This window comes from Pristiophorus japonicus, chromosome 8, assembly GCF_044704955.1.
Source record: "Pristiophorus japonicus isolate sPriJap1 chromosome 8, sPriJap1.hap1, whole genome shotgun sequence".
Lineage (NCBI taxonomy): Eukaryota > Metazoa > Chordata > Chondrichthyes > Pristiophoridae > Pristiophorus > Pristiophorus japonicus.
The window spans coordinates 105,112,448-105,131,723 of record NC_091984.1 but is presented as its reverse complement, the minus strand read 5'-3'; the positions used below and the strand labels follow the sequence as shown (position 1 = coordinate 105,131,723).

Genomic DNA, 19,276 nt, shown 5'->3' with positions numbered 1-19,276 from the left:
CTTATGCGTTTCTATGAAATCCCCTCTCATCCTTCTAAACTCCAGTGAATAAAAGCCCAGTTGATCCAGTCTCTCCTCATATGACAGCCCAGCCATCCCTGGAATCAGTCTGGTGAACCTTCGCTGCACTCCCTCAATAGCAAAAACGTTCTTCCTCAGATTAGGAGACCAAAACTGTTCACAATATTCCAGGTGAGGCCTCACTAAGGCCCTGTACAACTGCAGTAAGACCTCCCTGCTCCTATACTCAAATCCCCTAGCTATGAAGGCCAACATACCATTTGCCTTCTTCACTGCCTGCTGTACCTGCATGTCATCTTTCAATGGCTGATGAACCATGACACCCAGGTCTCGTTGCACCTCCACTTTTCCTAATCTGCCGCCATTCAGATAATATTCTGTCTTCGTGTTTTTGCCCCCAAAATGGATAACCTCACATTTATCCACATTATACTGCATCTGCCATACATTTGCCCACTCACCTAACCTGTCCAAGTCACCTTGCAGCCTCTTAGCGTCCTCCTCACAGCTCACACTGCCACCCAGTTCAGTGTCGTCTGCAAACTTGGAGATATTACACTCAATTCCTTCATCTAAATCGTTAATGTATATTGTAAAGAGCTGGGATCCCAGCACTGAGCCCTGTGGCACTCCACTAGTCACTGCCTGCCATCTGAAAAGGACCCGTTTATCCCGACACTCTGCTTCCTGTCTGCCAACCAGTTCTCTATCCACGTCAGTACATTACCCCCAATACCATGTGCTTTGATTGTGCACACCAATCGCTTGTGTGGGACCTTTGTCAAAAGCCTTTTGAAAGTCCAAATACACCACAGCCACTGGTTCTCCCTTGTCCACTCCCAGTCCAAGGGATAGAGTATAAAAGCAGAGAAGTCCTGCTACAACTGTACAAGGTATTGGTGAGGCCTCACCTGGAGTACTGCATGCAACTTTTGTTGTGTATGGAGAAAGAGTCAGACTGAACACTGTGAGCTCAAAGTAAAGTGTGACCTTAGTCTTTTATTGAAGGTCTCCAGAGTGCCTCTCCAACCTCTGAAGCCTCCGTAAATACCTGTGCTCCCAAGGGATTATGGGATCCCTTGGGACTCCAGGGGATGAGCCCTCTGGTGGCTGTACAGAGTATATACAAGTCCACATATATCACAACATTCCCCCCCCCGCCCCCCCCCCCCAAAGTCAATAGTGTAACTATTTACAATGTGAGTCGATCTGGGGCCCTTCTTGCCCTGGTTGATCGTCGCGGTGTGAAAGCTGGTGTTGTTGAATCATTTGTTGGGCTCTCGCTGGGCTGCTGTGCAGCTGGCCTTGCTGGTCTGCCTGGTATGGTGGGGCCTGCTGGGCTGCTGTGGATGATGGGTTCTGCTTCGTGGTCAACCGTGGTGCCGGTTGCCACTGGTGTGTATCAAAAAAGGTAGGGTCCAAGGTGGGTTGCTCAGGATGGTCCGTGAATCTGAGTTTGATTTGGTCCGTATTTTCAGTGAATGAGTCCATTTGAAAGTTTGACCCAAAACACCCTGCTCCCCTCTTTGGCCATGACAATGCTGGGTAGCCACTTGGGACCTTGTCCATAATTTAATACAAATACAGGATCATTGATTTCAATCTCGCGTGACACATTTGCGCTATCATGGTATGCGTTTTGTTGAAGCCGCCTGCTCTCTACCTGTTCATGTAGATCAGGGTGAACTAACGAGAGCATTGTCTTAAGTGCTCTTTTCATGAGCAGTTCAGCAGGTGGGATCCCAGTGAGCGAGTGGGGTCTCGTGCGGTAGCTAAGCAGGACTCGGGATAGGCGAGTCTGCAGTGAGCCTTCAGTTACCCTCTTCAAGCCTTGCTTGATGTTTGCACTGCTCTCTCTGCCTGACCATTGGACGCCGGTTTAAACGGAGCAGATGTGACATGTTTGATCCGTAACGGGTCATGAATTCTTTGAACTTAGCACTGGTAAAACATGGCCCGTTGTCGCTCACCAGGACATCAGGTTGGCCGTGTGTGGCAAACATGGCCCGCAGGGTTTCAGTAGTGTCAGCAGACGTGCTAGCCAACATTATCTCACATTCAATCCACTTGGAGTACGCGTCTACAACCACAAGGAACATTTTATCCAAGAATGGGCCTGCATAGTCGACGTGTACCCTAGACCACGGTTTGGAGGGCCAAAACTATGAACTTAGCGATGCCTCCTTGGGTGCTTTGCTTAACTGTGAACGCAAGTCCGCATCGATACCGGGCCACCACACGTGGGATCTGGCCATTACTTTCATCATTACGATACATGGGTGGGTACTGTGGAGGTCATTGATGAAGGTGTCTGCACTTCTTGGGGACCACTACTCGATTGCCCCACAGAAAGCAGTCTGCCTGTATAGACAGTTCATCTTTGCGCTGCTGGAACGACTTTATCTCTTCCTGCATTTCCACTGGGACACTGGATCAGCTTTTGACTAGAGATAATAAGGGGTCCTGGCTTGTCCAGGTTTTGATCTGCCGGGCAGTGACAGGTGATTGCTCACTCTCAAATGATTCCATAACCATGGCTAAATCTGCCGGCTGTGCCATTTCCACCCCCTTGGTGGGCAATGGCAGCCTACTGAGAGAATCGGCGCAGTTTTGTGTGACTGGCCTGTGGCGGATGGCGTAGTTGTATGCAGACGTGAGCGTCCATCTCTGGATGCGCGCCGATGCGTTGGTATTTATCCCTTTACTTTCGGAAAACAGGGATATAAGTGGCTTATGGTCAGTTTCCAATTAGAATTTTAGCCCAAACAGGTATTGATGCATTTTCTTTACCCCATAGACACACGCTAACGCTTCTTTCTCAATCATGCTGTAGGCTCTCTCAGCCTTAGACAGACTCCTGGATGCATAAGCAACCGGTTGTAGTTTCACAAAATCATTAGTTTATTGCAATACACACCAAACGCCATATGACGACGCATCACATGCTAGTACCAAATGCTTACATGGATCATATAACACAAGCAATTTGTTTGAGCATAACAATTTTCTCGCTTTTACAAAGGCATTTTCTTGGCTTTTGCCCCAAACCCATTCGTCCCCTTTATGTAGTAAGATATGCAGTGGTTCTAACAGTGTACTGAGACCCGGTAAGAAGTTACCAAAGTGACCGCAGCTCCATCACGTTCTGTGACCTCGATGCGATCTCGATTGCCTCAGTCTTCACGTTGGTGGGCCTGATGCCATACGCCGCAATCCTTCTTCCCAAGAACTCCACTTCAGGCGCCAGGAAAACGCACTTCGAGTGTTTTAATCTGAGCCCCACGCGGTTGAGTCGACTAAGAACCTCCTCCAGATTCTGCGGATGCTCGACTGTGTTCCGACCTGTGACCAAGATGTAGTCCTGGAAGACCAAGGTGTGCGGGACTGACTTCAGTAAGATTTCCATGTTTCTCTGGAATATCGCCGCTGCCGATCGGATTCCAAATGGGCATCGGTTATGAACGAAAAGACCTTTGTGCATGTTGATGCAAGTGAAGGCCTTCGATAATTCCTCCAGTTCCTGCGTCATGTAGGCTGAAGTCAGTTCCAGCTTCGTGAACGTCTTTCCTCCCGCCGGCGTTGCAAAGAGGTCGTCGGCCTTTGGTAGTGGATATTGGTCCTGCAGGGAGAAACGATTGATAGTTACTTTGTAATCGCCACAGATTCTGACGGTGCTGTCTCCCTTGAGGACTGGGACGATAGGACTGGCCCACTCGTTGAACTCAATCGGGGAAAGGATGCCTTCTCTTTGCAGCCTGTCTAGCTCGATCTCTACCCTTTCTCTCATCATGTACGGTACTGTTCTCGTCTTGTGATGGATAGATCGCGCTCCCGAAATTAGGTGGACCTGCACTTTTGCTCCTTGGAATTTCCCGATGCCTGGTTCGAACAGCGAAGGAAATTTGTTTAAGACCTGGACACACAAAGTGTCGTCAGCAGGCGATAGCGCTCAGACTTCATCCCAATTCCAGCCAGCTCCTGCCGAGCAGCGTGGGACCATCACCTGGTACCACCCAGAGTGGTAAGCTTGTGCACCTTTACAGTAGCACTGCCGATTACAAGTTCTTAAGTCTCGTGCGAACTGGAGTTAAGACTGGCCTTGAGGCCTTGTTGCACCACAACCTTTCGAAAGTCTTTTTGCCCATGATGGACTGGCTCGCGTCAGTGTTCAGCTCCATTGACACCGGGAGTCCATTTAGTTCAACATTCAGCATTATCGGGGGACAATTCGTGGTGAATGTGTGCACCCCATGTACCTCTGTCCCCTCAGTCTGAGGTTCTGGTTCGTCATGATCCTCCGTGGATCTGTCCTCCTCTGCAACATGGTGGTTTGCAGGTTTAACAGGCTTTGCAACTCGCCTGCACACTCGTTGGAGGTGTCCCATTGTTCCACAGCCCTTGCAAACATACTCTTTGAATCGGCATGAATGGAAACGATGATCACCCCCGCAGCGCCAACAAGATGTTAATGGCCTTGCATTCATCACCCTTGATGGTGGACTCTGAGACATCTGTGGACGTGTAACTGCAAGTATGTGTGACCTATCCTGTACGTTACGATTTGAAAACAACATCACTTTATTCACAGTACTTGTAGCAGCACTTGTGTGCTGAGAGATTTGCTTCGTATTGTCACTGGTGGCAATGAACGCCTGGGCTATCGCAATGGCCTTACTCAAGGTTGGGGTCTCTACAGTCAAAAGTTTGTGAAGTATTACTTCATGGCCAATGCCAAGTACAAAAAAGTCTCTGAGCATGTGCTCCAAATATCTTTCAAATTCGCAATATCCTGCAAGGTGTCTTAGCTCGGAGAAATAATTCACCACTTCCTGGCCTTCAGACTTTTTGTAGATGTTGAACCGATATTTCGCCATCAGAACGCTTTCCTTCGGGTTCAAATGCTCTCGGACCAGTGTGCACAAATCGTTGTACGATTTCTCCGTGGGTTTCGCTGGAGTGAGCAGATTCTTCATGTGGCCATACGTTGGTGCCCCACAGACGGTGAGGAGGATCGCCCTTCGTTTGGCAGTACTCTCTTCCCCATCTAGCTTGTTGGCCACGAAGTATTGGTCGAATTGCTCCACAAAAGTTTCCCAATCATCTCCCTCCAAGAATTTCTCCAGGATGCCCATTTTTCTCTGCATCTTTGGATTCGGTATCTGTATCTCGTCGCCAGTTGTTGTGAAAGAGTTAGACTGAACACTGTGAGCTCAAAGTAAAGTGTGACCTTAGTCTTTTATTGCAGGTCTCCAGAGTGCCTCTCCAACCGGTGAAGCCTCCTTAAATATCTGTGCCCCTAAGGGATTATGGGATCCTTTGGGACTCCAGGGGATGAGCCCTCTGGTGGCTGTACAGAGTAAATACAAGTTTACATATATAACAGTTTTGGTCTCCATATTTAAGAAAGGATATACTTGCATTGGAGGTTGTTCAGAGAAGGTTCACTAGATTGATTTCGGAGATGAGAGGGTTGACTTTTGAAGATAGGTTGTGTAGGTTGGATCTAGACTCATTGGAGTTCAAAAGAATGTGAGGTGATCTTATCGAAACATGTAAGATAATGAGAGGGCTGGACAAGTTGGATGCAGAGAGTATATTTCCACTCATAAGGGAAACTAAAACTAGGAGGCATTGTCTCAGAATAAACGGCCGCCCATTTAAAACTGAGATGAGGAAGAATTTGTTCTCCGAGGGAGATAGACAGATTTTTGAGTGATCAGGGAATAAGGGGTTATGGGGAGCGGGCAGGGAAGTGAAACTGAGTCCATGATCAGATCAGCCATGATCTTATTGAATGGCGGAGCAGGCTCAAGGGGCCAAATGGCCTACTCCTGCTCCTATTTCTTATGTTCTTGAGTTCTTGTTATAGCTCGTGTTTGTACTCGATCACCTCTATCTCTCACAAGAAGATGTTCAAGTAGGATTCTTCCCAGCTCAATCTGCAACCAACCAACGCTGCTCCACTTCCGCCCGCTGTCTGCATAGTTTTATCTCCCTCCAAACCCACTGCCATCCAAAGTTTAAAGTCCCCGGTCCTGCCCAATACCCAGTTGCTCTCTTCTCTGCTAAAATGCCTACCAGCCCCACTCCCTCCTACTCTGCTCTTGGTTGTATTAGATCCAAGTGCCTCGACCCCACTTCTACCCCCACCGCCCCCAATAGCACATTTTCCTCACACTTGCTACTACAAACTCTGACCCCCAGGCCACCCATCATCATCTCCCACCCAGAGCATAAGCAGAAAAAAAGACAAAGAGCCAGAACAGCAGAGAGCCAGAAGCAAAAGAAAGACCCGCAGAAATGCACAAGAGGAGAGAGACTAAGGGGAGAGAGCAACACGACAGAACACGTAACACAGAGACCTCATGTTCCAACTGGCCGTAAGCAATGCCACAGGAGGTCTAATTAGCCTGAACAGTTTAACTACACTGCACATTATGCAGGTTTACTAAGAAATAAATTGGATGGACATTTAATGTAACAATCAAGCTCAGCACACTTCTGTCAATACCAAATTGCACAACTTTCAGCTACCTCATGAACCTAAAATACACTGAACACCCCAGCTGGAAGAAAAGGAAGACTTGCCTTTATATAGTGTCTTTCATAACCTCCCAAAATGCTTTACAGCCAATGAAGTATTTTGAAGTGTAGTCACTGTTGTAATGTGAGGAAATGTAAGCCACTTTGCACACAGCATGGTATAATTATATATTTATAATATAACTGTTGAACAATTTAAATTATGATCAGTTATTATAGCTCAAAATCTCATTTTAAGACAGAGATCACACGGCAACTGGCCCGATTCATACCTTACTCTCGTGTGGGGAAAGAACTAATGAAATGCGAATGTACCATAATGGACACACGCCAAAAGCAGTAAATCTACGCTGAAAGCAGCAATCTGAGCATTCACAGCAATGGGAGCTAAGAGTCAGCATTGCGCTCTTTACGAATTCACAAGCAGTTGCTCATACATGGCCTTCCCTCCTCATGCTGGCACCACAAAGACTTCTTGTCCAGCTTCCTGACATACAAATACACGGACTGCTCAATAGTTTGGTTGGGGGTGTTTCTGATTCTATTTTCAGCTCTCATATCTTAAATCGCTCTATTGGGGGAGTCCCATCTCAGGGACTTGTGTAAAGGTGTAACCCCCAGCCCCAGTCAGAACTGAATCCATCAGCTGCTGGAATGTGACTGATGCATTCTTCATTCCGAAGGACGCAAGTGTAAACTCGTACAGACCTGACAATGTCACACTGGATTACGTCATTTTTAAAACAAGCCAGATTTGTCCCACAATTACAGGAACCTAATGATAGATACAATAAGATGGGGGCAGGTGAAATCACTACCTGGGTGTGTACTCAAAGTCGATGTCATCCACTGAGGCAGTAACACAGGGGCAGTTCGCATGCCTTTCCGCTGGAGGTGGGGGGTGGGGGGGGCGGGGAAGAGAAGAAAGGAGGAGAAATAGCATTACGTCAAGAAAATAAATATATTACATTTAAAGCCCAATAATCAATCATTTCATCTTATGTAGGAATAGCAGTATGTTATCCTGCAACAGAACATTGAATCTCCATAGGACAATCATGCCTTGGTTTCAGAACATGACATCCAGAAATTGAGGCGGTCTGAAATCTCCTTGAGGAGACATCAAACTTGTGATTCCGAAGCAGACCGAGTGATAACTCGTGTTTGCAAACAAGAATATCGTGCACTAAGCAGCCTAGCACAATACACATCTATACAAATACTGCTCAGGTCAGAAATTAATTCATTCTCTTATCACATCAGAGTAATTAGTGTGAAAGCCTTTACACGTAATGAACCATATAAATGTCTGCTGGCCTGGATAAGGTGAAAACACAAGCTGAAGAGGTTTGTAGAGTCAGTTATCAGCCTAATACTCACCATGATTTGATATATTTTATATTTGCATTTATGCCATGCAGCTTTGATATGGGTGGCTATGTAGACGAGGTGCAATATGATTGATGGCATCCAGTCAAAACAGTAATCAAGGCACTTACACAAGTAATCAGGAAGGCAAATGGAATATTGGCCTTTATTGCAAGGGGGGTGGAGTATAAAAGGAGAGAACTCCTGCTACAACTGTACAGGGTATTGGTGAGGCCACGCCTGGAGTACTGCGTACAGTTTTGGTCTCTTTATTTAAGGAGGGATATACTTGCATTGGAGGCAGTTCAAAGAAGGTTGACTAGGTTGATTCCGGAGATGAAGAGTTTGACTTATGAAGAAAGGTTGAGTAGGTTGGGCCTACTCATTGAAGTTTAGAAGAATGAACGGTGATCTTACTGAAAAATATAAGATAATGAGGGGGCTTGACAAGGTAGATGCAGAGAGGATGTTTCCACTCATGGGGGAATCTAGAACTAGGGGGCATAGTTTCAGAATAAGGGGTCGCCCATTTAAAACTGAGATGAGGAGGAATTTCTTCTCTCAGGAGGGTTGTAAATCTATGGAATTCTCTGCCCCAGAGAGCTGTGGAGACTGGGTCATTGAATATATTTAAGGCGGAGGTAGACAGATTTTTGAGCGATAAGGGAGTAAAGGATTATGGGGAGCGGGCAGGGAAGTGGAGCTGAGTCCATGATCAGATCGACCATGATCTTATTGAATGACGGAGCAGGCTCGAGGGGCCAAATGGCCTACTCCTGCTCCTATTTCTTATGTTCTTACAATGACTGATCTGTAACACACTCTCAGCCATTTCTAATAAACTAATCTCCATAAGGTTTCTGGTTTGCTTGACATTTTGATGCACATGGCTCCATATTCTGCTATGGAGGAGTTAACACCATGATACCGTATAAGAGGAAGGGAACTTTTCCAAACAAGGAAATTAAGTTTAATTCTTTTGACATGAGTGCTGGGAAATGGAGCATTTTCCCATTTCATGCCTCCAGTGTCAGCTTCAAGCACTCCCAGGTCAGGTATAAACAGTCAACTGCAGAGTAAATGTCAAGCCAACCAGAAACCTGGAGAAATGGTTTGGTTGTGTTGCAGTTTAATATACTTCAATCAACAATTATCTCTGAATAGCCCCCTCTAATGTGACATTTTCTGTTTCCCAAACCAGCCATCCTGCAGCCTCTCTGAACAAGATTGATCATTTGCAGCCAAATATGGGCCCATTTTGTACAGTGGACAGATTATACACGAGGAACCAGTTTGAGATTTAATTTTATCTAAGATCACCACAACTAGCCAGCAAAGGAAATCTCATCCCATCAGTTGAGGCTGAATACAAACTAATATCCCAAAAGGTAATAGGGCAGTGTCTAACCCACTGTATCAGGTGTTATGTATGTAAACCTGTAAATACCATGTCTAACCACCAGAGGGCTTATCCCCTGGAGTCCCAAGGGATCCCACAATCCCTTGGGAGGACCTGTATATAAGGAGGCCTCACAGGCTGGAGAGGCACTCTGAGATCTGTAATAAAGGTCACACCTTACTCTGATCTTGCAGTATCTAGTCTGACTCTTTGTTCAAGATATAACAATTGGCGACGAGATACAAATGACGAACCCCACTGCAACAATGCAGAGAACCATGGGCATCCTGGAGAAATTTTCGGAGGGAGATGATTGGGAATCCTTCGTGGAGCGACTCGACCAATACTTCGTGGCCAACTAGCTGGAAGGAGAAGCGAATGCTGCCAAATGAAGGGTGATGCTCCTCACCATTTGCAGGGCACCAATTCATGGCCTCATAAAAAATCTGCTCGCTCCAGCAAAACCCACAGACAAGTCGCACAATGAGTTGTGCACACTGGTCCGGGAGCATCTAAACCCGAAGGAAAGCATTCTGATGGCGAGGTATCGGTTCTACACGTGCAAGAGGTCTGAAGACCAGGAAGTGGCGAGCTACATCGCCGAGCTAAGGTGCCTTTCAGGACATTGCGAATTTGAAGGACACTTGGAGCACATGCTCAGGGACTTCTTTGTACTTGACATTGGCCATGAAGTAATACTTTGCAAACTTTTGACTGTAGAGACCCCAAGCTCAAGTAAAGCCATTGCGATAGCCCAAGCGTTTATCGCCACCAGTGACAATACCAAACAAATTTCTCGGCGCTGCAAGTACTGTGAACAAAGTAACGTGGTTTTCGAGTCGAAATGTACAGGGCAGGACTTACACGCCTGCAGCTGCATGTCCGCAGATGACTCAGAGGCCACCATCAAGGGTGGTGAATGCAAGGCCATTAACACCTTGTTGGCGCTGTGAGGGTGATCATCGTTTCCATTCATGCCGCTTCAAATGATACATTTGCAAGGGCTGTGGAACAATGGGACACCTCCAACGTATGTGCAGGCGAGCTGCAAACCCTGCTAATCCTGCAAACCACCATGTTGCAGAGGAAGACAGATCCACGGTGGATCACGATGAACCAGAGCCTCAGACTGAGGAGGCAGAGGTATATGGGGTGCACACATTTACCACAAAGTGTTCCCCGATAATGCTGAAGGTTGAATTAAATGAACTCCCGGTGTCCATGGAGCTGAACACGGGCGAAAGCCAGTCCATAATGAGCAAAAAGACTTTCGATAAATTGTGGTGCAGCAAGACCTCAAGGCCAGTCCTGACTCCCATTCGTACTAAACTGAGAACGTACACTAAGGAACTGATTCCCGTAATTGACAGTGCTACCGTAAAGGTCTCCTACGATGGAGCGGTGCACAAGTTACCACTCTGGGTGGTACCGGGCGATGGCCCCACACTGTTCTGCAGCAGCTGGCTGGGAAAGATACGCTTGAACTGGGACGACGTCCGAGCGCTTTTGTCCGTCGACGACATCTCATATGCCCAGGTCCTAAACAAGTTCCCCTTGCTGTTTGAACCAGGCATCGGGAAGTTCCAAGGAGCAAAAGTGCAGATCCATTTGATTCTGGGGGTGCGACCCATCCATCACAAGAGCGAGAGCGGTACCTTACATGATGAGAGAGGATGGAGATCGAACTGGACAGGCTGCAACGAGAAGGCATCATTTCGCCAATCGAATTCAATGAGTGGACCAGTCCGATTGTTCCAGTCCTAAAGGGAGATGGCACCGTCAGAATCTGTGGTGATTATAAAGTAACTATCAATCGTTTCCCACTGCAGGATCAATACCTGCTACCGAAGGCAAACAACCTATTTGCGACGCAGGCGGGAGAGAAAACGTTCACAAAGCTGGACTTGACCTCGGCCTACATGACGCAGGAGCTGGAGGAATCATCGAAAGGCCTCACTTGCATCAACACGCACAAAGGTCTCTTCATTTACAACAGATTCGATCGGCCGCGGCGATATTCCAGAGGAACATGGAAAGCTTGTTGAAGTCGGTCCTGTGCACCGTGGTCTTCCGGGATGACATCTTGGTTACAGGTCGGGACACCATCGAGCACCTGCAGAACCTAGAGGAGATTCTTAGTCGACTTAAATCATGTGGGGATCAGGCTAAAACGCTCGAAGTGTGTTTTCCTGGCGTCTGAAGTGGAGTTCCTGGGGAGAAGAATCGCGGTGGAAGGCATCAGGCCCACCAATTCGAAAACGGAGGTAATCAAGAACGCATCGACACCACAGAATGTGACGGAGCTGCGATCATTTCTAGGAATCTAGAACTATTTTGGTAACTTCTTATCGGGTCTGAGCACATTGTTAGAACCCCTGCACTCCTTTCCACGTAAAGGAGATGAATGGGTATGGGGTAAAAGCCAAGAAAATGCCTTTGAGAATGCAAGGAAGCTGTTATGTTCAAACAAATTGCTTGTGTTGTATGATCCATGTAAACGTTTGGTACATCGTCGTACGGGGTCGGGTGTGTATTGCAACAAGCTAATGAATATGGGAAATTGCAACCGGTTGCTTATGCGTCCAGAAGTCTGTCTAAGGCCGGGGGGATCGTGTGTTTACGGGGTAAAGAAAATGCATCAATATCTGTTCGGGCTCAAATTTGAATTGGAAACCGACCATAAGCCGCTGATATCCCTCTTTTCTGAAAGCAAGGGAATAAATACGAATGCATCGGCCCGCATCCAGAGTTGGGCGCTCACGTTGTCCGCATACAACTACGCCATCTGCCACATACCAGGCACAGAAAACTGTGCCGATGTTCTCAGTAGGCTGCCATTGCCCACCACAGGGGTGGAGATGGCACAGCCCGCAGATTTAGTTATGGTAATGGAAGCATTCGAGAGTGAGCAATCACCTGTTACCGCCCGACAGATTAGAACCTGGACGAGCCAGGACCCCTTACTGTCCTTAGTAAAAAAACTGTGTGCTCCACGGGAGTTGGTCTAGTGTCCCGTTAGAGAGGGGGGAAATAAAGCCGTACCAGCGGCGCAGAGATGAAATGTCCATATAGGCAGACTGCCTCCTATGGGGTAATCGGGTAGTGGTGCCAAAAAAGGGCAGGGACACTTTCATCAGTGATCTCCACAGCACCCACCCAAGTATTGTAATGATGAAAGCGATCGCCAGATCCCACGTGTGGTGGCCCGGTATCGATGCAGACTTAGAGTCCTGCGTGCACAAATGTAATACATGTTCACAGTTAAGCAATGCACCCAGGGAGGCGCCACTAAGTTTATGGTCCTGGCCCTCCAAACCGTGGTCCAGGGTCCATGTCGACTATGCAGGCCCATTCTTGGGAAAAATATTCTTAGTGGTTGTAGATGCGTACTCCAAATGGATTGAATGCATGATAATGTCAGCAAACACGTCCGCTGCCACCATTGAAAGCCTACGGGCCATGTTTGCCACGCACGGCCTGCCTGATGTCCTTGTAAGTGACAATGGGCCGTGCTTTACCAGTGCCGAGTTCAAGGAGTTCATGACCCGCAATGGGATCAAACATGTTACATCTGCCCCGTTTAAACCAGCGTCCAACGGTCAGGCTGAATGTGCAGTTCAAACTATCAAGCAGAGCTTGAAAAGGGTAACTGAAGGCTCACTGCAGACCCGCTTATCCCGAGTCCTGCTTAGTTACCGCACAAGACCCCACTCGCTCACTGGGGTCCCTCCCGCTGAACTGCTCATGAAAAGGGCACTTGAGACAAGGTTCTCGTTAGTCCACCCTGATCTACACGAACAGGTAGAGAGCAGGCAGCTTCAACAGAATACATATCATGATCGCGCAAATGTGTCACGCGAAATTGAGATAAATGATCCTGTATTTGTGTTGAACTATGGACAAGGTCCCAAGTGGCTTCCTGGCACTGTTTTGGCCAAAGAGGGAAGTAGGGTGTTTGTGGTCAAACTTTCAAATGGACTCACCTGCAGGAAACACTTGGACCAAACCAAACTCAGATTTACGGACTATCCAGAACAACCCACAATAGACTCCACCTTTTTCGACCCTCCAACACACACACAAGTGGCAAACGACCCAGCGGTTGACCACGAAGCAGAACCCATCACACGCAGCAGCCCAGCGAGACTCACCACCCCCAGCTGTCCAGCGAGGGCCCAACAAACGACTCACCAAAACCAGCATTTGCACCGAGACGATCAACCAGGGAAGGGAAGGCCCCAGATTGACTTACATTATAAATAGTTACACTATTGACTTTGGGGGGGGGGGGGGGGGGGGAGGAGTGTTGTTATGTATGTAAACCTGTAAATACCATATCTAACCAGTACAGGGTTTATCCCTTGAAGTCCCAAGGGATCCCACAATCCCTTGGGAGGACCCGTATATAAAGGAGGCCTCACAGGCTGGAGAGGCACTCTGAGATCTGTAATAAAGGACTACAGTCACACCTTATTTTGAGCTTGTAGTATCTAGTCTGACTCTTTGTTCAAGATATATCAGGCAATCCTCCATGGACACGGAAGTACTATTTCCTTAACGTATATATGTTGCTTTATCAGGATATTCACCATCAGCATAAGGATTAACAATTTACATACTTGAGCCTCACAAGAAAGAAGGTAGTATTAACCAAAAAGATGTTTTCCTCACCATCACCACCCCCTCCAATATAGTGGAGCCAAAACATTATAGCCGTGACACTCTGTTTAGCGCAGAGCTGAATGTTAAACCTCAGTTCCGATCTACTTACAACCTTTGCGACATTGTCTATCTCTGCTCTTACCTTACTCACACTGCCACACCGACATCATCTCTAGATACAATTTTCCCAATACAATTGTCCTTGTTGTCACTCCAACCTGAACCGCCATAAACTCCAAATCTCCATCAACCACACCCACACCAGTACCAAGTCCTGTCCATTTACCACCCTGCCATGACTGACCCACCATCCTGCAATATATCAACTTAAACTTCTCATCTACAAAACCCTTCATGGCCTTGCCTCAACCTAGCCCTGGTTCCTGCAGCCTTACTTTCCTTGCCGTTCCCTCTGGTTTGCTAACTTTGGCCACTGCTTCTGCCCCACTATTCGTGGCAGAGGTCTCGGCTCTACTCTCTCGAAATCTTTCCCGAAACTCCTCCACTTCTTTACCCCACATCCTCCCTTTAAAAGGCTTCTCAAAATCAAACTTTCAGTCCTCTCTCTCAAAGGCTCAGGGTCGAAATTTGTTTTCTAATGCCACCCGTTCCCGCTGGAGAGGGGCGGCTAAGTCCTTACCGTCGGTGGCGATTGGGGTCCTGGGCCGACTGGAAATTTAGTTGGGCGGTGGCCGCCACCCACGTGATGATGTCATCGAATGTGCAACCTTGTCGCTGCGGCTCCGAAATTAGGTATGATTTTCTTACCGGCAGACATCCATACAGCCTGGGAATGGTGGTGGGGCATCGGAATTCCCGGGGTGGTAACATCCAGGGATCAAGGTAAGTGTTTATGGTTTCTTTTTTGCATTTAGGTATTAATGGGATCAGGGTGGGTGTGGGTGAGGAAAGTGTCTGAAACTTTTTTTTCATTAAACATCGCATGCCAGCAGCCTACCATCGGGAAATTCAATAGGCCTCCTGAGATGCTGCTCTGTTGGCACCCAAGGATGAGTGTGCAACGCCACTTTTAGTGCTGCTCTCTCAGCTTTGGGCAGCAAAACTGAATTATGCAGTTTGAGGCAGCACCTACCGCCTGCCATTAAAATCAGCACTCAGCAGGTGACGCCACCTCAAACACAGCGGGACCGAATTTATCTGCTCCTCTGTGACGTGTGCTAGAATTGTTTTGATGTTAGAGGAGCTCCACAAAGGCAAGTTGCTGTTGCTGCAGTGAACAGCTACCCATAGAACCAGACTTTTTTTCCTGGGCTGTACGCACTTTGCCCCGCAATCAAATCTGCAGCCAGAAAACAAAGTAATGTTTTTTTAAACTGTGCACATGTTCATCTGATGCAATCAATGTTCTAGAACTACGCAGATAAAAATGACAAATGCTGAAAGTAGGAAATAAATAAAAACGGAAAATGCTCTCACCGTGTTCATTAACTGGTATATTTGGGGTGGTGTTTGGGGGGGGGGGGAGCGGGGGGCAACACCTGAAAGCTGCCAGACTGTCATGAAAATCTAACTGGTCCACTAATGTCCTTCAATAAAAGGACCCTGACATTACTACCTGGTCTGGCCTACATGTGACTCCAGTTCCACACTATGTGGCTGACTCTTAAAGCTCACAGAGCAGCTAGGGATGGACACTAAATGCTGGCGTACCAATGGCACCCACATCCCAAGAACAATTGTTTTTTAAAATCTGAAAGGAGAAAAAGTATATGTTTTGGATAAGGGAATGTACATCAGAACTGGAAAAACAATGGTCTTCATTCAAGACATGAATCTATCCTCTTTTCAGAGGCTGCCATGTCTGCTGTGTTTTACTGTGATCTGTAGATGCCGCTTGGTGCAGTCGTCAGTGAGCATTTCTTTGGGAAAGGTGGCTCTGCAGAGTGAATGTCTAAAATTAGCAACGCAGCATTTCCAGCACAGTGCTCAAGGGTGGGGGTTGGGCAATGGCATTCTCTTCATCTCAAGGGGCTTCTGCTGCATGTTTGCAATTCAAGGAAAACATGCCAACAGGAAATTTTCCGATTAGCTGATTTCAAATGAATACTTTTAATATAAAAGTAGCAACTAAAGTTTCTCAATTGAATATGATCAGACAGACAAGACTCTGTTGGTGCAATATGTTGGAGCATTAATATGCAGCACCATAACATGGGAGGAGGGGGGGAGGAATGGAGGAGAGAGCGGAGTGCATGTTGTGAATTACCCATGTCATTGAGCTACTGGCCAAGCACATAGCCTTGCTCAGCTGTTATTGCATTATTTCCCACTTTAATGCATTGAAATAGACCAGGCCAGACAAGCCCTGACTTGCATATAAATGAACAGAGCATAAGCCGCCCCACAACATACATCATTGGAACAGCTCCAGATGTCAGAGACATGAAATAGCAAGTTCCCCACAAAAAGTGCAACACACCATAGAATCATATAGTATAGAGGGAGGCCATTCAGCCCATCTTGCCTGTGCTGGCTCTTTGAAAGAGCTATCGAATTAGTCCCACTGCCCTGCTCTTTCCCCACAGCCCTGTAAATTGTTCCTTATCAAATACTGTACATATCTAATTTCCTTTTGAAAATTACAATTGTCTCTGTTTCCACCACTCTGTCAAGCAGTGCATTCCAGATCGTAACAGCCATAAAGTAAAGCTATCTCCTACTTTTAATTAATGCAGTATAAAGTTACCTTGAGCTGATAGATGGTGACAGACTGCATTTTTGCTGAGAGAAGTTAAGGAAACAAGTTTGGTCTGAACAGGAGTTGTCAGCTGTGGTGTAATCGTGCTGGGGAAACTAAGGCTATGAGGATTTTGCTGTTTTAAAATTAAGCAGTTTCACTTAAAGTTAATGAAGCTACCGAGATTGTGCTATTTTGATTGAGGGAGCAACTTCAAATTGAAGGAGTGAATCCCTAGTGAGGAGGCGAGCAGGATGGTCATATAGGAGGCAGATACAGTTCAATGCAGAAAAATATGAAGCATTACATATTGGAAATAAGAATAGGGATAAGCAACACAAGAACAGAAGGACCTTGAAGTGCAAAGGGGTGCAGTCGAAGTAGACCGTGACATAAAACAACAACAACTTATATTTCTATAGCGTCTTTAACGTAGTAAAATGTTCCAAGGTGCTTCACAGGAGTAATACGAGACCAAAATTTGACACCAATTCACAGAAGGAGAAATTAGGGCAGGTGACCAAAATCTTGTTCAAAGAGCTAGGTTTTAAAGAGCGTCTTAAAAGAGAACATAAGAACATAAGAATTAGGAACAGGAGTAGGCCATCTAGCCCCTCGAGCCTGCTCCGCCATTCAATAAGATCATGGCTGATCTGGTCGTGGACTCAGCTCCACTTACCCGCCCTCTCCCCGTAACCCTTAATTCCCTTATTGGTTAAAAATCTATCTATCTTTGACTTGAAAACTATGAGCTAGCCTCAACTGCTTCCTTGGGCAGAGAATTCCACAGGTTCACAACCCTCTGGGAGAAGAAATTCTTTCTCAACTCGGTTTTAAATTGGCTCCTCCGTATTTTGAGGCTGTGCCCCCTAGTTCTAGTCTCCCCTACCAATGGAAACAACCTCTCTGCCTCTATCTTGTCTATCCCTTTCATGATTTTAAATGTTTCTATAAGATCACCCCTCATCCTTTTGAACTCCAAGAAGTAAAGACCCAGTCTACTCAATCTATCATCATAAGGTAACCCCCTCATTTCTGGAATCAGCCTAGTGAATCGTCTCTGTACCCCTTCCAAAGCTAGTATATCCTTCCTTAAGTAAGGTGACCAAAACTGCACGCAGTACTCCAGGTGCGGCCTTACCAATACCTTATACAGTTGCAGCAAGACCTCCCTGCTTTTGTACTCCATCCCTCTCGCAATGAAGGCCAACATTCCATTTGCCTTCCTGATTACCTGCTGCACCTGCAAACTAACCTTTTGGGATTCATGCACAAGGACCCCCAGGTCCCTCTGCACCACAGCATGTTGTAATTTCTCCCCATTCAAATAATATTCCCTTTTACTGTTTTTTTTTCCAAGGTGGATGACCTCACACTTTCCGACATTGTATTCCATCTGCCAAACCTTAGCCCATTCGCTTAACCTATCCAAATCTCCTTGCAGCCTCTCTGAGTCCTCTACACAACCCGCTTTCCCACTAATCTTAGTGTCATCTGCAAATTTTGTTGCACTACACTCTGTCCCCTCTTCTAGGTCATCTATGTATATTGTAAACAGTTGTGGTCCCAGCACTGATCCCTGTGGTACACCACTAACCACTGATTTCCAACCGGAAAAGGACCCATTTATCCCGACTCTCTGCTTTCTGTTCGCCAGCCAATTCTCTATCCATGCTAATACATTTCCTCTGACTCCGCGTACCTTTATCTTCTGCAGTAACCTTTTGTGTGGCACCTTATCGAATGCCTTTTGGAAATCTAAATACACCACATCCATCGGTACACCTCTATCCACCATGCTTATTATATCCTCAAAGAATTCCAGTAAGTTAGTCAAACATGATTTCCCTTTCATGAATCCATGCTGCGTCTGCTTGATTGCACTATTCCTATCTAGATGTCCCGCTATTTCTTCCTTAATGATAGTTTCAAGCATTTTCCCCACTACAGATGTTAAACTAACCGGCCTAAAGTTACCTGCCTTTTGCCTGCCCCCTTTTTTTAAACAGAGGCGTTACATTAGCTGCTTTCCAATCCGCTGGTACCTTCCCAGAGTCCAGAGAATTTTGGTAGATTATAACGAATGCATCTGCTATAACTTCCGCCATCTCTTTTAATACCCTGAGATGCATTTCATCAGGACAAGGGGACTTGTCTACCTTCAGTCCCATTAGCCTGTCCAGCACTACCCCCCTAGTGATAGTGATTGTCTCAAGGTCCTCCCATCCCACATTCCTGTGGCCTGCAAATTTTGGCATGGTTTTTGTGTCTTCCACTGTGAAGACGGAAGCAAAATAATTGTTTAAGGTCTCAGCCATTTCACATTTCCCATTATTAAATCCCCCTTTTCATCTTCTAAGGGACCAACATTTACTTTAGTCACTCTTTTCCGTTTTATATATCTGTAAAAGCTTTTACTATCTGTTTTTATGTTTTGCGCAAGTTTACCTTCGTAATCTATCTTCCCTTTCTTTATTGCTTTTTTAGTCATTCTTTGCTGTTGCTTAAAATTTTCCCAATCCTCTAGTTTCCTACTAACCTTGGCCACCTTATACACATTGGTCTTAGATTTGATACTTTCCTTT

At 46.4% G+C, this 19,276-nt stretch overlaps 1 protein-coding gene across 2 annotated transcripts in view; it reads right to left on the bottom strand.

Moving 5' to 3' along the window:
- acot11a (acyl-CoA thioesterase 11a) overlaps positions 1-19,276 on the bottom strand; it is a 132,173-nt gene that overhangs the window by 83,377 nt on the left and 29,520 nt on the right. The window contains exon 3 of one of the 2 annotated variants that reach the window (XM_070886169.1): positions 7,383-7,452. The exons of the other annotated variant lie outside the window; for it this stretch is intronic. Within the exon in view, the coding sequence (XP_070742270.1) occupies positions 7,383-7,452 (70 nt within the window). The remainder of the gene's footprint in view (positions 1-7,382; positions 7,453-19,276) is intronic. 2 annotated transcript variants of the gene reach the window in all.